Consider the following 13,370-nt stretch of genomic DNA (forward strand, 5'->3'; position numbering starts at 1 on the left):
AGTGCGGTTTATTTATTATATTTGTCTTTGTTCTCAGTTTGCAATATTTTTGTAACTGTCCACGAGCGCACTGTGTAGGCATGAGTTAGTGCTACTTTTTGTCATATGATACGACAACCAGTTGTTCATGGTATATATCTCGTTTGAAAGACGATGTCTCGACCTTTTATCTGAAATATGTATTGAGTTGGTTTTTTCGTCATAAATGTTATTCCTCTCATTCAGTTTCATCCTGCTGCTTTCGGTCTCACTGCAGCTTCATTAATCCGTGTGACGCGCCGCCATCAATGGCTAGCTCCAGCCGTGTTTTGACTGACAGCAACGTGCTTGAAATACTGTATAATTCAAATGAAAGTTTAATGGAAGTAGTAGTGACAGTATTAGCAGCAGTGATAATGAAATAGATGATGTGGCTGTAGCAGATGCAGCGGTAAATGATGAGAATGACGATGAGGAGGAACCAGTACTTGTAAATTTCGTATGGGAGGCTACGGATAACTATACATGTCAAAGGGAAGTTTTCAACAATAAATTCTGATTCCTGGATTCTCTAATAATATTCAAACAAGTCACAGGGACAAACACTGATCAGTTATCGTATCGGGTTCAGCTGATGGAAGGTTTGTTTACAAAATACGCTCGCTCGGGCGGGGAATGAAATATTCAAGGCCGGCACGCATCAGATAATACAGTTCCAAGGTTGCAGCAAAGACATTTTGCCAGGAAATTAGCATGCAAGAGTGAGAAATCTAAACCTCAGAGACGTTGTATCATATGTTCAAAACACGGTGAAAAGAAAGCGTCGGTGTTCTGCTGCCAGGAGTGTGACTTGGGTCTCTGTCTCGAAAAGTGCTTCGAACTCTATCACATGAAACTAAATTACTAAGGAAGTGTGAAACAATTATGTAATTATCTGCATGTACATAGTTCTATCATAAGGAATTCCAAATTTTGTGAATATCGGGCTACTCTCATACTTGTAGTAACGCTTGAAGTGAATCAATGTTAGTAGTTGAAATCTCATCCGGCCGCGGGGCAGGAAGCTCTTTAAATGGCTGCGACGCTGAGGGGTTAAGATGAAACCAGGCCTCATCTGAAAAGAACACAAGCTGTGGGTCGAATAAATGATCATTGAATGATGCAGGATACCACTCACAATGTCTCACTCTTGTTGCTGGATCAACAGGTTTTAAACAATGGGCCCGTGTAAACCTGTTTGGTTTGATGTTTAACAGCTTTGTAGCTCTGTGTACAGAAGAAATCAAAACCACTACTTGTTGTGCTAATTTTGTGAGTGATTTATTTGGTGACTGTTCAAAATTCGCACCAGTGTCGTCCAGCTTTTTCTCTGTTAAGCTGTTCGTGTGCAAGCATATTTTTTATTGAGCATTGAGCCAGTTGTTTCAAATTTATTTACAATTACGTGAATCTGTGCTCATGAAGGTGGCACTTCACCAGGAAATTGCTGAACAAATGCATCGCGTATGCGTCAACCCGACGCGTACTTAAAATAACTTTTACATATGAAAATACGGTGTTGCAATCATCAACTGCCTCATCATCTTAACAGCTGAGATTCAGACTGGCTGTTGATGCTACGTCGAACACGTGCATGCTCCTTGCAAGGTCAAGAACTATGCGCATGCCTGTCATCAGTGGCTTGGATCTCAGAGAGTAAAAACGCCGCTGGACGCTCTGTGTTTATAAGAGAGATTCTGTAGAGGCTAGACAACGGTAACAAACAAAAAAAATTTTTTTTTTTGAGCTTGTACTGCTGAGATTGGTCTTTCCTTGATTACTTTCTTTTATAACTTTTCTGTTTCTTGAGTTCAGCCAGTAAATAATACCATGACTTTCTCATCTTACTGCTATTATGGGAGTATAAAGTGTATAAAGTCCTATTATACACCAATTCTTGCATACAGTTTTGAAACCACAACACTGACCAATAGAGATAATTCCAAACTTCAGGCAGCTGAAATGAAATTCCTACGCAGTATGATCCAGAAAACCAGGAAAGACAAGATTAGGAATGAGAAAATTAGAGAAGAAGTAGGAATAGATGATTCTCTCCTCAATAAGATTCAGATATCAAGACTGAAGTGGTTTGGTCACCTGAAGAGGATGCCAGTAAACAGAACTGCAAGGAAGGAATTTGACAGAAAAGTAGAAGGAAGACGACCCGTGGGAAGGTCACGAAGGAAATGGATAGATTTAGTTAAGAACGATGTACTGCTGAGAGGTCATGATATACCACACCCGGGAAACTGGAGATGGTTTAGGATGATGATGATGATGAAAGTGTGATGTCACCAACCCCCCTCCCTACCACTGTACACTCTCTCTCTCTCTCTCTCTCTCTCTCTCTCTCTCTCTCTCTCTCTACATATACATGGAGTACCAAATACATTCACACACTGTGTGTTTGAGAGATAAGTACAAATAACTGTACAGAAGGTAGGGGTGGATGTCCGCAGCTTGTAAAATAGGTATTAAAAATATAGCAAATGGTTTGTCTGAGGGAGGGTTTTTTAAGCTCCTTCAGTTATTTATGCTATCAACTTACCTCAAGAGTTTTCATTGAGAATATAAACGTTTATTCATTTGGCCTTGATACTGCTTTGTTCCTGGAGTACTTTTCAGTTATTCCTTGTCTTCTTCCACCTAAATCCTAGAATGTGAAGAATTTTTTGAAATGGGTTTCTACTTCCTTTGAAATTTATTAAAGTCTGTAGTTTTGCACAAAACTTCTTTAAAGTGGGTATCCTTTTATCTGTAATGTAGAAATTATTTACCTCAGGGTGAACCACTTGTTCATTAAAATTGTCTAAAGTGGCCTTCCATGATCTTCTGGGCCTTTCCTTGCGAGGTGTTGAAAATGATGAGGATTCCTCTGCCTGGACACTTTTCAGTTCATTCCTGATTCGCCAGACAGAAGTAAAGGATACGCCAGTTGCTTTTGCCACTCGTTTCAGTGTTGCTTTGAGTTTCAATGGAGCACCAAGCACAGCTCCTTTTTTCATAAATTGGTAGACATTAGCAACCATTTCATAGGTTTAATTGTGAAGAACTTTGCCCTTTAACTTGCTTTGTACCGATGGCATCCTCAACTCAGAGCATTTTGACAGACACGACGACAACACATCTGCTGCTGGTGACAGACTGAGCCGGGAGTACCAGATCTGAAGGCCAGGCCCACTGTGAATCTTGTTTACAGAGTTCTCCACTAATTGCACGAGCTGTAAGTGTATATAAGCACAGTCTGTAGCCTATAATTGTAATTATTTAAAACTGTAATTTTAAGTGGGGATGGAGGCTCTTTAGTATGTATGGGACCATGCCCTATCTCCATTCACCAGCCCTGAATTGTATCAATAATTTATTATTATTATTTATTTATTTATTTATTTATTTATTTATTTATTTATTTATTTATTTATTTATTTATTTATTTATTTATTTATTTATTTATTTATTTATTTTACGCCCATATTGGAGCACTGAAATCAATCTATATACAGTCAAGTCTTATGAATATTGGTTACAAATTTGGTTGATGTTTCTTCTTTTGTTCCCAGAAATGTTTCATTCTCTCTGACCTGGCTGATGATTCTTCGTCAGTTATGTTGTACTGTTTGCGTGTATAGGTCTTCAGTTTAAGTCTCACGTCTTTATTTCTCAGGATCCTCTTCTCTTCTCTGTTTTCAATTTGTTGAATTGTCAAGCCTAATTCATTTAAATCTTCTTGGATTTCATTGAACCAGTGTTTTTTAGTTTTACTTTTCCAAAAGTAGTTGAATAAATGTTTGAGTATCCTAGTCTCTGGTAGTCGTAATATGTGACAGAAAAAAGCAACTCTTCTTTTCCACATTCTATCTATTATAGACTCAGTCTCCTGGTATACAACCTCATTAGGTAGTAATCGCCATTGTCCATCTACTTGGTGTTTTATGTTTAGAATTGTTCTAATGATTTGTCTATCTATTTTCTGTAATTTATCTGTAGTTGATTTCATATTCAAATTGAATAATGTTTCACTAGTATAGGTTGCTTCAGGCTTAATAACGAAGTTGTAGTGTTTAAATTTTGCATTTATCGAGAGAGATTTCTTCTTGTAGGTTGGCCAAGTAATGTGTTGTGCTTGTTTTAATTTGGTAATTCTATTTTCAACTGATATTTTCTCTTTTAAGATCCAAGTTATAATCTCTCCAAGATATTTAAATTTATTAACAACCTTAATTTGTTTATTATTAGTCACTGTGATAGGTGATGTTTCCACTTTGAAGGATGGCATCATTTCCATCTTTTCAAAGGAGATTTGTAATCCAATTTTTGCTGCTATTTGTTCTAATTATTCAATTTGGAGTTTAGCCTCTTCCACACTACTTGCAAGTAGCGCAAGGTCATCTGCAAATTCTAGACAATTGAGTTTGATATTTTTGCCAATCTTGATGTTTGGCTGACATTTTTTAGACCATTCTCGCATGACTTTCTCCAATGCACAGTTAAACAGTATTGGTAAGAGACCATCCCCCTGTCGAAGTCCAGTCCGGATTTCAATAATTTAATGGAAAACAAGGAGCCTCTGTGGCTCAGACGGCAGCGCGTCGGCCTCTCACCGCTGGATACCGTGGTTCAAATCCCGGTCACTCCATGTGAGATTTGTGCTGGACAAAGCAGAGGCGGGACAGGTTTTTCTCCGGGTACTCCGGTTTTCCCTGTCATCTTTCATTCCAGCAACACTCTCCATTATCATTTCATAGCATTTATCACTCATCAATAAATCACCTTGGGAGTGGCGACCCCATTGTAATAACAGCCTATATATGTTTCATTCATCACATCCCTGACCCGGTCAATGACTGGAAAACAGGTTGTAGGTTTTCATTTTCAATGGAAAATAAATAAAAGAAATAAATATATATGGTATTATCCTTTGTTTGTATGTCAAGTAGTTTCATTTTTGCATTAATGATAAGATTCTAATTTTCAGGCCATAAAGGAATGTCTGGATGCTTTAACACCAGACGCTGTAAACATCATTGTCTCGGCTAAAAACTCGAATGTTGTATATGACAAAGTGGAGCCATGGTTTGGAACTAAGTATACTGACTCAGGTAAGGCGCGCGATCTCATAAATTCCATTGCCCCTCTTCCTACACTGACCTATCATTTTGTTTCCCCTATTACAGTATGTGTTCCTTTTCCTGTTCCTATCTTTATACAACTTAACTGGGTTGATAATGTATGTTTAGTTCTTCCTTCCCTCATCATCATCATCATCATCATCATCATCATCATCATCGATGTCCCACTCCAGTTGCCCGGGTGTGGTTTCCCTTCCCTTATGACATGCAAAAATGTAAAAGAATGATTGTATGTAAATGAGCATGGTATTTGTCATGTATCTGGGGGTTTTACAATTGCTTCCTGTACATATGCGACAGAATACACTCATGGTGTCCCCTGCCTGTTGTAAGAGGCACCTGAAGAGGGCAACCTTGGCAATTTTAATTTTTTTTTTTTTTTTTTTGGCTTGGTTTTTGTAGAATAGATCTTCTGTGGATGCTTTCTGTCTGTTGTGTAAAGTAACTAAACAGTTATCTTAACCTTTATCACCATTTTGAGGATTCATCATCATCTCCTTGTGGGCTTGACTATAAAAATTCTTTTGCGTGCTGTTTGGCAAAGTGCCTCTTATGTTTGTGATTATGCTTGATATCCTAAATGGTATCCATAACCTGTCGGGTAGAAGTGCCATGTACCATGTGGTAATATCGAAGTATCTTTTGTAACTCAGGATTACAGTCTAATGCATTAGATCTTCAAGGACATTATTATCTGTGGACTACCATATTTAATTACTTTCAGTTTTTGTGGCGTGTCTGGTATTTTTTTAATAAGAATTATAAGTTGCCACGTTTTGAAGATTCATGATCGAGGTTTTGTGCTGGATATAAAAATGTTAATGACCCATTTTATAAAATACTAGCAATTACCCGCAGCTTCGCTCGCGTGGATTTCGTAACTTGATCAAAGTAATCGTTCCTTGGCATTGTACTAAGACATTATCGGAAAATTCCTAAAGTACAAAAACTCACCCAAAAATTGAGTTTCATTTACCCCAGAAATTCTTTGTAAACCGTGTTTGTGGTATTACCTTTTGGTGCTAAGACGACCATGTGACATGCTGTAGAACTGTTACATGTGAGAAACAGTCTTCTCTCAAGTCGAAAAAATAAATAAATGTTTCTTTATTTTTAAAGGAGATTCCAAATACCTATTCCCACATCTGTAACATTTTCAGTTTTTGAGATATACGTAAGTATCCTCATAAAAAGAATTCAACCCCTTGATCAGTCTTCCCCCACCCCCACCTAAGTGTATTTTCCGAAAACCAAAATACATGTTTCTTTATTTTTAAAGGAGATTCAAAATACCAATTTTCAGTCTGTAATATCTTCAGTTTTTAAGATACAAGTATCCTCATAAAAAATAATTAAATTATATTTAACTTCATTTCACCCCCTCTCCCCCACCCTGTTAAGTGCCTTCTCCGAAAACAAAAAGGTACATGTTCCTGTATTTTTAAAGGACTTTCCAAATACCAAGTTTCTTGTCTCTAACATGTTCTACATATAATGTAGATATACCGGTACTCATTTTAAACATTTACCCGCTTTTCCAATTCTTTTCAGCCCGTTAACTGGATTTTCCAAAAAAATAAAATAAAAAATACTTGCTTCATTATTTTTAAGGAGATTCCAAATACCAGTTTTCATGTCTGTACATCTGTAACACATTCAGCTTTTGAGATAAATGTATACCCATTAAAATAATTCAGTTTCTTCTTCACTTCTTTCCACCTCTCTCCTGCCTTAAGTGAACTTCCAAAAACAAAAAAAATACGTGTTTCTTTATTTTGAAAGGAAATTCAAAATACCAACTTTCACGTCTGTAACAGCTTCAGTTGTAAAGATAAAGTATCCTCATAAACATATTTCAACTCCTTATTTACTTATTTTAACGCCGGCCCCGTGGTGTAGGGGTAGGATGCCTGTCTCTCACCCGGAGGCCCTGTATTCGATTCCCGCCAGGTCAGGGATTTTTCTCTCGACCTGAGGGCTGGTTCGAGGCCCGCTCAGCGTACGTGATTAGAATTGAGGAGCTATCTGACGGTGAGATGGCGGCCCCGGTCTCTAGCCCAGAATAACGGCCGAGAAGGTGCGTCGTGCTGACCGCAAGGTCCCTCGTAATTTGCAGGCCTTCAGGCTGAGCAGCGGTCGCTGGGCAGGCCAAAGCCTTTTCAAGGGCGTTAAGTGCCTGGGTTGATTTACTTATTTTCAACTACACACTCCTTAAGCCGATTTTCCAAAGAAAAAAAACCATATGCATGTTTATTTTTAAAGGAGATTCCAAATACCAATTTTCACGTCTTTAATCTTTAGTTTTTGAGATGTAAGTATCCTCTTAAAAAGAATTCAACTAATTTTTCAATTCATTCACCCCCCTTAAGTGGATTTTCCGAAGACAAAAGAACACGTGTTTCTTTACTTTGAAAGAAGATTCCAAATACAGTGAAACCTCGATTCTCCGTTTTTCGAGGCACCATGAAAATAAAACGTACAACACGGGAAAACAGAAAATTCGGGAATGAATGAAAACCATCAACAATTTGGCTAAACATCACAAAAATGAAATATGTATAATTATAATCTTACAAAGCTCCTAAACCAAACCAAATTACAGCCTCAATGGGCCTTTGCCTGCTAAGCGACCGCTGCTCAGCCCGAAGGCCTGCAGATTACGAGGTGACGCATGGTCAGTGCGACGAATCCTCTCGGCCGATATTCCTGGCTCTTTAGATCGGGGTCGCCATCTCACCTTTAGATAGCTCCACAATTAAAGGTAATCACTTAGGCTGAGTGGACGTGGAACCAGAAAATTGCCATTTAAAATTGCCTGACCTGGTCGCAATCGAACCCGGGCCCTCTGGATGAGAGGCAGGCATGTTAGACTGTAAAACCGCATTAATTACCGCTGTGCGAGTTCAAAATCTCGATACTTTATATTCAGTTTTACAGGGGAATCTTCGTCAGTTTCCCGTGAAAACTTCTTTCAGTTCAGCAACTTTGATTAGGCTAGACAAACTCTTCGAAAAATCTAATAACGCCAAGCGAAATGACAATCGACCACAAGTAGTTTTTAATTCTCTCATCTAATAAAATAAAGCACATTAGATACAAAAGCACCCAACATGATGGCGAAAGCCCTTCATTTGGTCTCCGGTATACTGTTCGTAGTCAGTTTCTGGAAATCTTGTACTGCGTAAATTAGGCCTACATCGACTTTTAAAGGTAATGTTGAACTCGAAAACATGGTTTTCAATGTAGGTATTGATTCGTAAAAGTTCTCGAATGCATTATATTCAATTCTGCCCGTCACAAATCCAATCAAATTGGAAAGATAAAAGAAATATCAAAACTTCAGAAAATATGGTTATTTGTGACCTTGAGGTCATCTGGAAAGCGCGCTCGCTGCACATGTCAGTACGAGTTGGAAATGATAACAACCATTTAAATGTAACGTGCACAAATAAGACGATTGCGATTTTTGGTAATTTAACACGAAAACATAAAATTCCCGGTCTTACATTAGGACCTAAACAGTAATAGGCAATCCCAAGACCTCCCATGGCTTTCTTTTTTAATGTAAGGTGCAACATCTGTTCTGGTCTCGCTAACATAATCGTGTACGATAATATCAATTACTTTATATTCAGTTTTACAGGGGAATCTTCGTCAGTTTCCCGTGAAAACTTCTTTCAGTTCAGCAACTTTAATTAGGCTAGACAAACTCTTCGAAAAATCTAATAACGCCAAGCCAAATGACAATCGACCACAAGTAGTTTTTAATTCTCTCATCTAATAAAATAAAGCACATTAGATACAAAAGCACCCAACATGATGGCGAAGGCCCTTCATTTCTTAATCTTTAATTTGGTCTCTGGTATACTGTTCGTAGTCAGTTTCTGGAAATCTTGTACCGCGTAAATTAAGAAGGAGCAGTTTCGATTCCTGCCTGAAGGCCCAGTTACTCTACAGTGCCCTGAGCAAAGTGCCGAAAACCTGTTCGGCAGTACGATAGAAAAAATGTAAAAATATAAACATCTAACCCTGGACATAATATGGATGTTTTATAAGTGCGAACATTTGACGAAACTTGTTCCGTCTTCAAGCAGAGCTGTCGAAATGTACCGTTGTCTCCTTACAGTATTGTTGTGGCCGCTCTCTGCTTTATGATTTCCGAGATTCTCTAAACAATAGGTACCTACCACCCGAATTTGATGCTAAGATGGTCTCTTATGCAAGTTCACCGCTGATCGCTTTTCCAGTACAGTACTTGCTCTAATTATCGCAATGACGGGGCTTTAACCCCAAGATCCATAAGTATGCCATAGCCATCCTTTCGTGAGATACAGTTAATTAAAAAATGATTGATCGAGGACTTAGCGTTGATGGGACTGGAATTTCTGGATGGTTGATCCGGGAAGTCGTTTCTTCGAGGAACGGATAATGCAGGACTTTTACAACATGATTTAATATCAGTGCTCGCGGGACCACATAATTTGAACGTATATTCCGGGGAAACATATTTTCCAGGAACGGATAATCGAGGTTCAACTGTTCAAATGTTCATGCCTCTAACATCTTCAGTTTTTGAGATAAGTATCCTCATAAAAAGAATTCAACTCCTTTTCCACCCCAGCCCATTAAGTTGATACCGAAAAATGCCCATTTCTTTATTTTTAAAGGAGATTCCAAATACCGATTTCCACGTCTGTAACCTTCAGGTTTGAGATATAAGTTTCTCCAGAAGAAGAATTCAGTTTTTTCACTTCCTTTCACTCTCTCTCAAGTGAATCTTCCAAAAACAGACAGTACCCATTTCTTTAAATTGGTACAGTAAACAACCTTCAAAAATTTGATTTTACAAAGTAATTTTTAATGTTTAACTGCACTCTTCTAGTTGATTTTGGTGAAAGAATTACTTTAATATCTGCACTAGTTTAGGAGTTATGATTTAAAATGCTAGACATTGCATTAGCTATTTATAGAACTCTGAACGTTCTGAGATAAGATATGGCGTACGTTACATAACATACATTGGTGATGGCAACACAAAATCATTCAAAGCTGTGTCAGATATGCAACCGTATGGTCCTAGTGTATCAATCACCAAAGCTGAATGTGTTGCTCATGTTCAGAAATGTATGGGCACATGACTGAGAAATCTGAAGAAAGAATTCAAGGGAAAAGAACGTTCAGATGGCAAATTACTGTCTGGAAAAAACAGACTGACAGATTCTGCAACAAATACTCTGACGACCTGCTGTGGAAATGCCATAAGAAGTAATTCAACATCAGTAAATGATATGAGAACTGCTGTCAGGGCTATTTGGTACCATAAAAGCTCATCTGATGAAAATCCACTTCATTATTTCTGCCCAAAAGGAGGTAATTCCTGGTGCCCATACCAGTGAGCTGTCACTGCAAGTACAGTTCAAGGATACAAACACAGAAACACATTACCTTCATCTAAGCCTGTTTTCAAGGATTTAGTTGTTACTGAACTGCTGAAAAGGTGTTTAGGATGTTATACACAGAATGCTAATGCGTCTCTCAATGCTAGGATTTGGAAAGTGTGCCCAAAAACTGGATTCTGTGGAAAGACAATTGTGAAGATTGCCACAAATGATGCAGTTATGACATTTAATGATGTAGTGAAGAGTAGGTTGGCTGTGCTGCAAAAAATGGACATGAATCCTGGTATTTTGTGAACGTGCAATGCTACAAGAGGACGTGATACATATAAAGTCAGCTGAAAAAAGGGTACGAGAAGCCACAAAAGAGGCCAGACAAAGCAGAAGAAGTTTAAGACTGGAAAAGAAGCTGAGAAAACTGCTTTGGAGGGAACATCCTATGCCCCAGGAGCATTTTAGCAGCCACTGGAAGGTTGCTGTGTTTTTAAAGGGGTCATATAACTTTGCACCCCATTTTCTCAAAACTATATTTTTCAAAACTATTTCCCTTGTAACTCCTAAATTATATGGTGTATTACCATGCCACTTTTCTCTCATGATCTTAGTGATAGAGTCTACAAAACTGACCAAACTCATGTGCCTAGAGTTGATAATTGTTTGAAAAAAATATCTACATGCAAAAAAAAAAAAAAAGACCAAAATATGCAATATTTAAGTAACACAAAATTAAAAATATTTATTTTGCAAATATTGTTCTGGAAGTGGTCAGTTTTGTAGCTGTAACTTCAATCAGTACATTAAAAAATCAGAACACTAATATAGTGATAAATGGCTCAGCTATGAAGGAAACGGTGAGCACAGACACACAAATTAATTGGCGAGTTTCATAATGCCAAAATCAATTCTGAGATATGTGCTTGCATAGTAAACATGTAGTATGCTTCATTTAGAAGTTTTGTTGTTGTACATACAGTAGAAGCTGATATAAAAATTATTTAAAATGTCCAAATTTTGAAGGTGGTTTTCTATACCAGTCCCCTTAAAAGAGCTACCAAATACCAATTATCACGACTGTAACTTCTTCAGTTTTTGAGATATATGTATCCTCATAAAAGGAATTCATCTCCGTTTTCATCCCCGCCCCCTACCAAGTTGATTCCAGCCACCAAAATGCGTGTTTATTTTTAAAGGAGATTCCAAATTCTAGTTTACACGTTTGTAACATCTTTAGATTTTTTGGTGTATATAGATATTCTTGTACAAATAATTCAACTAAATTTTCAATTCTTCCAACCCCCCCTGGTCAAGGGTTTTTTCCAAAATCAAAAGAATACATGTTTCCTTATTTTCAAAGGAGATTCCAAATACCAATTTTCACGTCTGCAACATGTTAAGTTTTTAAAATCTACTGTAGATATGCTAATTTTAAAAATTCACTCCCTTTTTCAGTTCTCCTTAATTGGATTTTCCGAAAAAAATATTTTTCTTTACTTTTACAGGAAATTCCAAATACCAGTTTTCAAACCTGTAATATGTTACGTATCTGAGATAATTTGCCGATATAGTCTTTTTAAAAATTCACCTCGTTTGTCACTCCTGTTCACCCCTTATTCATCGGATTATCCAAAAACGCAAAATTGCTATGTTTCTTTATTTTCAAAGGTGATTCCAAATACCAATTTTCATGTCTGTAACATCTTCAGTTTTTGAGATATAAGCCTCCTTATAAAAGGTGTTCAAACCCTTTTCCCCCTTTTTTCACCACCTTAATGGGATTTTCTGAAGAAAAAAAAAAGTGTTTCTGTATTTTTAAAGGAGATTCCAAGTACCAATATCCTCATTTTAAAATTTATCCCCCCTTTTCACCCCCTTAGCGATGGAATATCCAAAAATCCTCCCTTAGTGAGCACCATGTTAATATAAATATATCCCCAAAATTTCATTTCTTTATGTCCAGTAGTTTTGGCTCGGCGATGATGAATCAGTCAGTCAGGACATGTTATTTTATATATATTGATAGTTATGGTGTGGGTTACTGTAGTCATGTCCTAGTTCGTGAACCATGGGCAACAGCTGAATGGCGTAGTAAGTGGTCCTGAGAGTCGGGACACCAGTTGCTATAGAATGGGAGTGGGCATCTCGGACATATTCTGAGTCATGGCCCTCCTGTGTTCAGGCGGCTAGGACTATACAATCCACCGGTGGTCCATAACCCATTAGAGGAGAGATCGTCACTTCGACTATGTATAAGTAGGGTTGCATCCTGCTTCATGAATTTACTGAGAGCAGAACATTTTAAGCAAGCCTTGGACCTGTGGGAGTAACGGAGTCACACTCCCATTTGACAGGCGAGGGACTCCTTGGAAACAACTTGGTGAACAAAATTGATGGGGAGCTATCAATATTAATGGGGCTTATGGAAGAAAGAAAGTAGAACTGGCTGAGGCAGCAAAGAGGATGCATCTGGATGTACTAAGAGTAAGTGATATTCAGGTAAGGGGAGATAACGAGGAAGAGATAGAAGATTAGAAAGTGTACTTCACGGGTGTTAGAAAGGGAAGGGCAGAGTATCAGGAATACCATTGCATGTAAATGAGCAAATGATGTGAGTAGATTTGTCAGTTGGGGGAATTAGGACGAAAATTGTCTCAGTGTATTCACCATGTGAGGGTGTACATGAAGATGAAGCTGACAGGTTTTATGAAGCATTGAGTGGCATCGTGGTCAGGATGAACAGCAAGGATAGAATAGTGCTAATGGGCGATTTCAATGCAAGAGTTGGAAATTGAACTGAAGGATACGAAAGGGTGATTGGTAAATGTGGGGA

General features: G+C 37.9%; 1 protein-coding gene across 1 annotated transcript in view; it reads left to right on the forward strand.

Moving 5' to 3' along the window:
• Positions 1-13,370, forward strand: part of Nrd1 (Nardilysin) — a 197,490-nt gene that overhangs the window by 48,059 nt on the left and 136,061 nt on the right. The window contains exon 12 of the mRNA XM_067135758.2: positions 4,994-5,117. Within this exon, the coding sequence (XP_066991859.2) occupies positions 4,994-5,117 (124 nt within the window). The remainder of the gene's footprint in view (positions 1-4,993; positions 5,118-13,370) is intronic.

This window comes from Anabrus simplex, chromosome 1, assembly GCF_040414725.1.
Source record: "Anabrus simplex isolate iqAnaSimp1 chromosome 1, ASM4041472v1, whole genome shotgun sequence".
Taxonomy (NCBI): domain Eukaryota; kingdom Metazoa; phylum Arthropoda; class Insecta; order Orthoptera; family Tettigoniidae; genus Anabrus; species Anabrus simplex.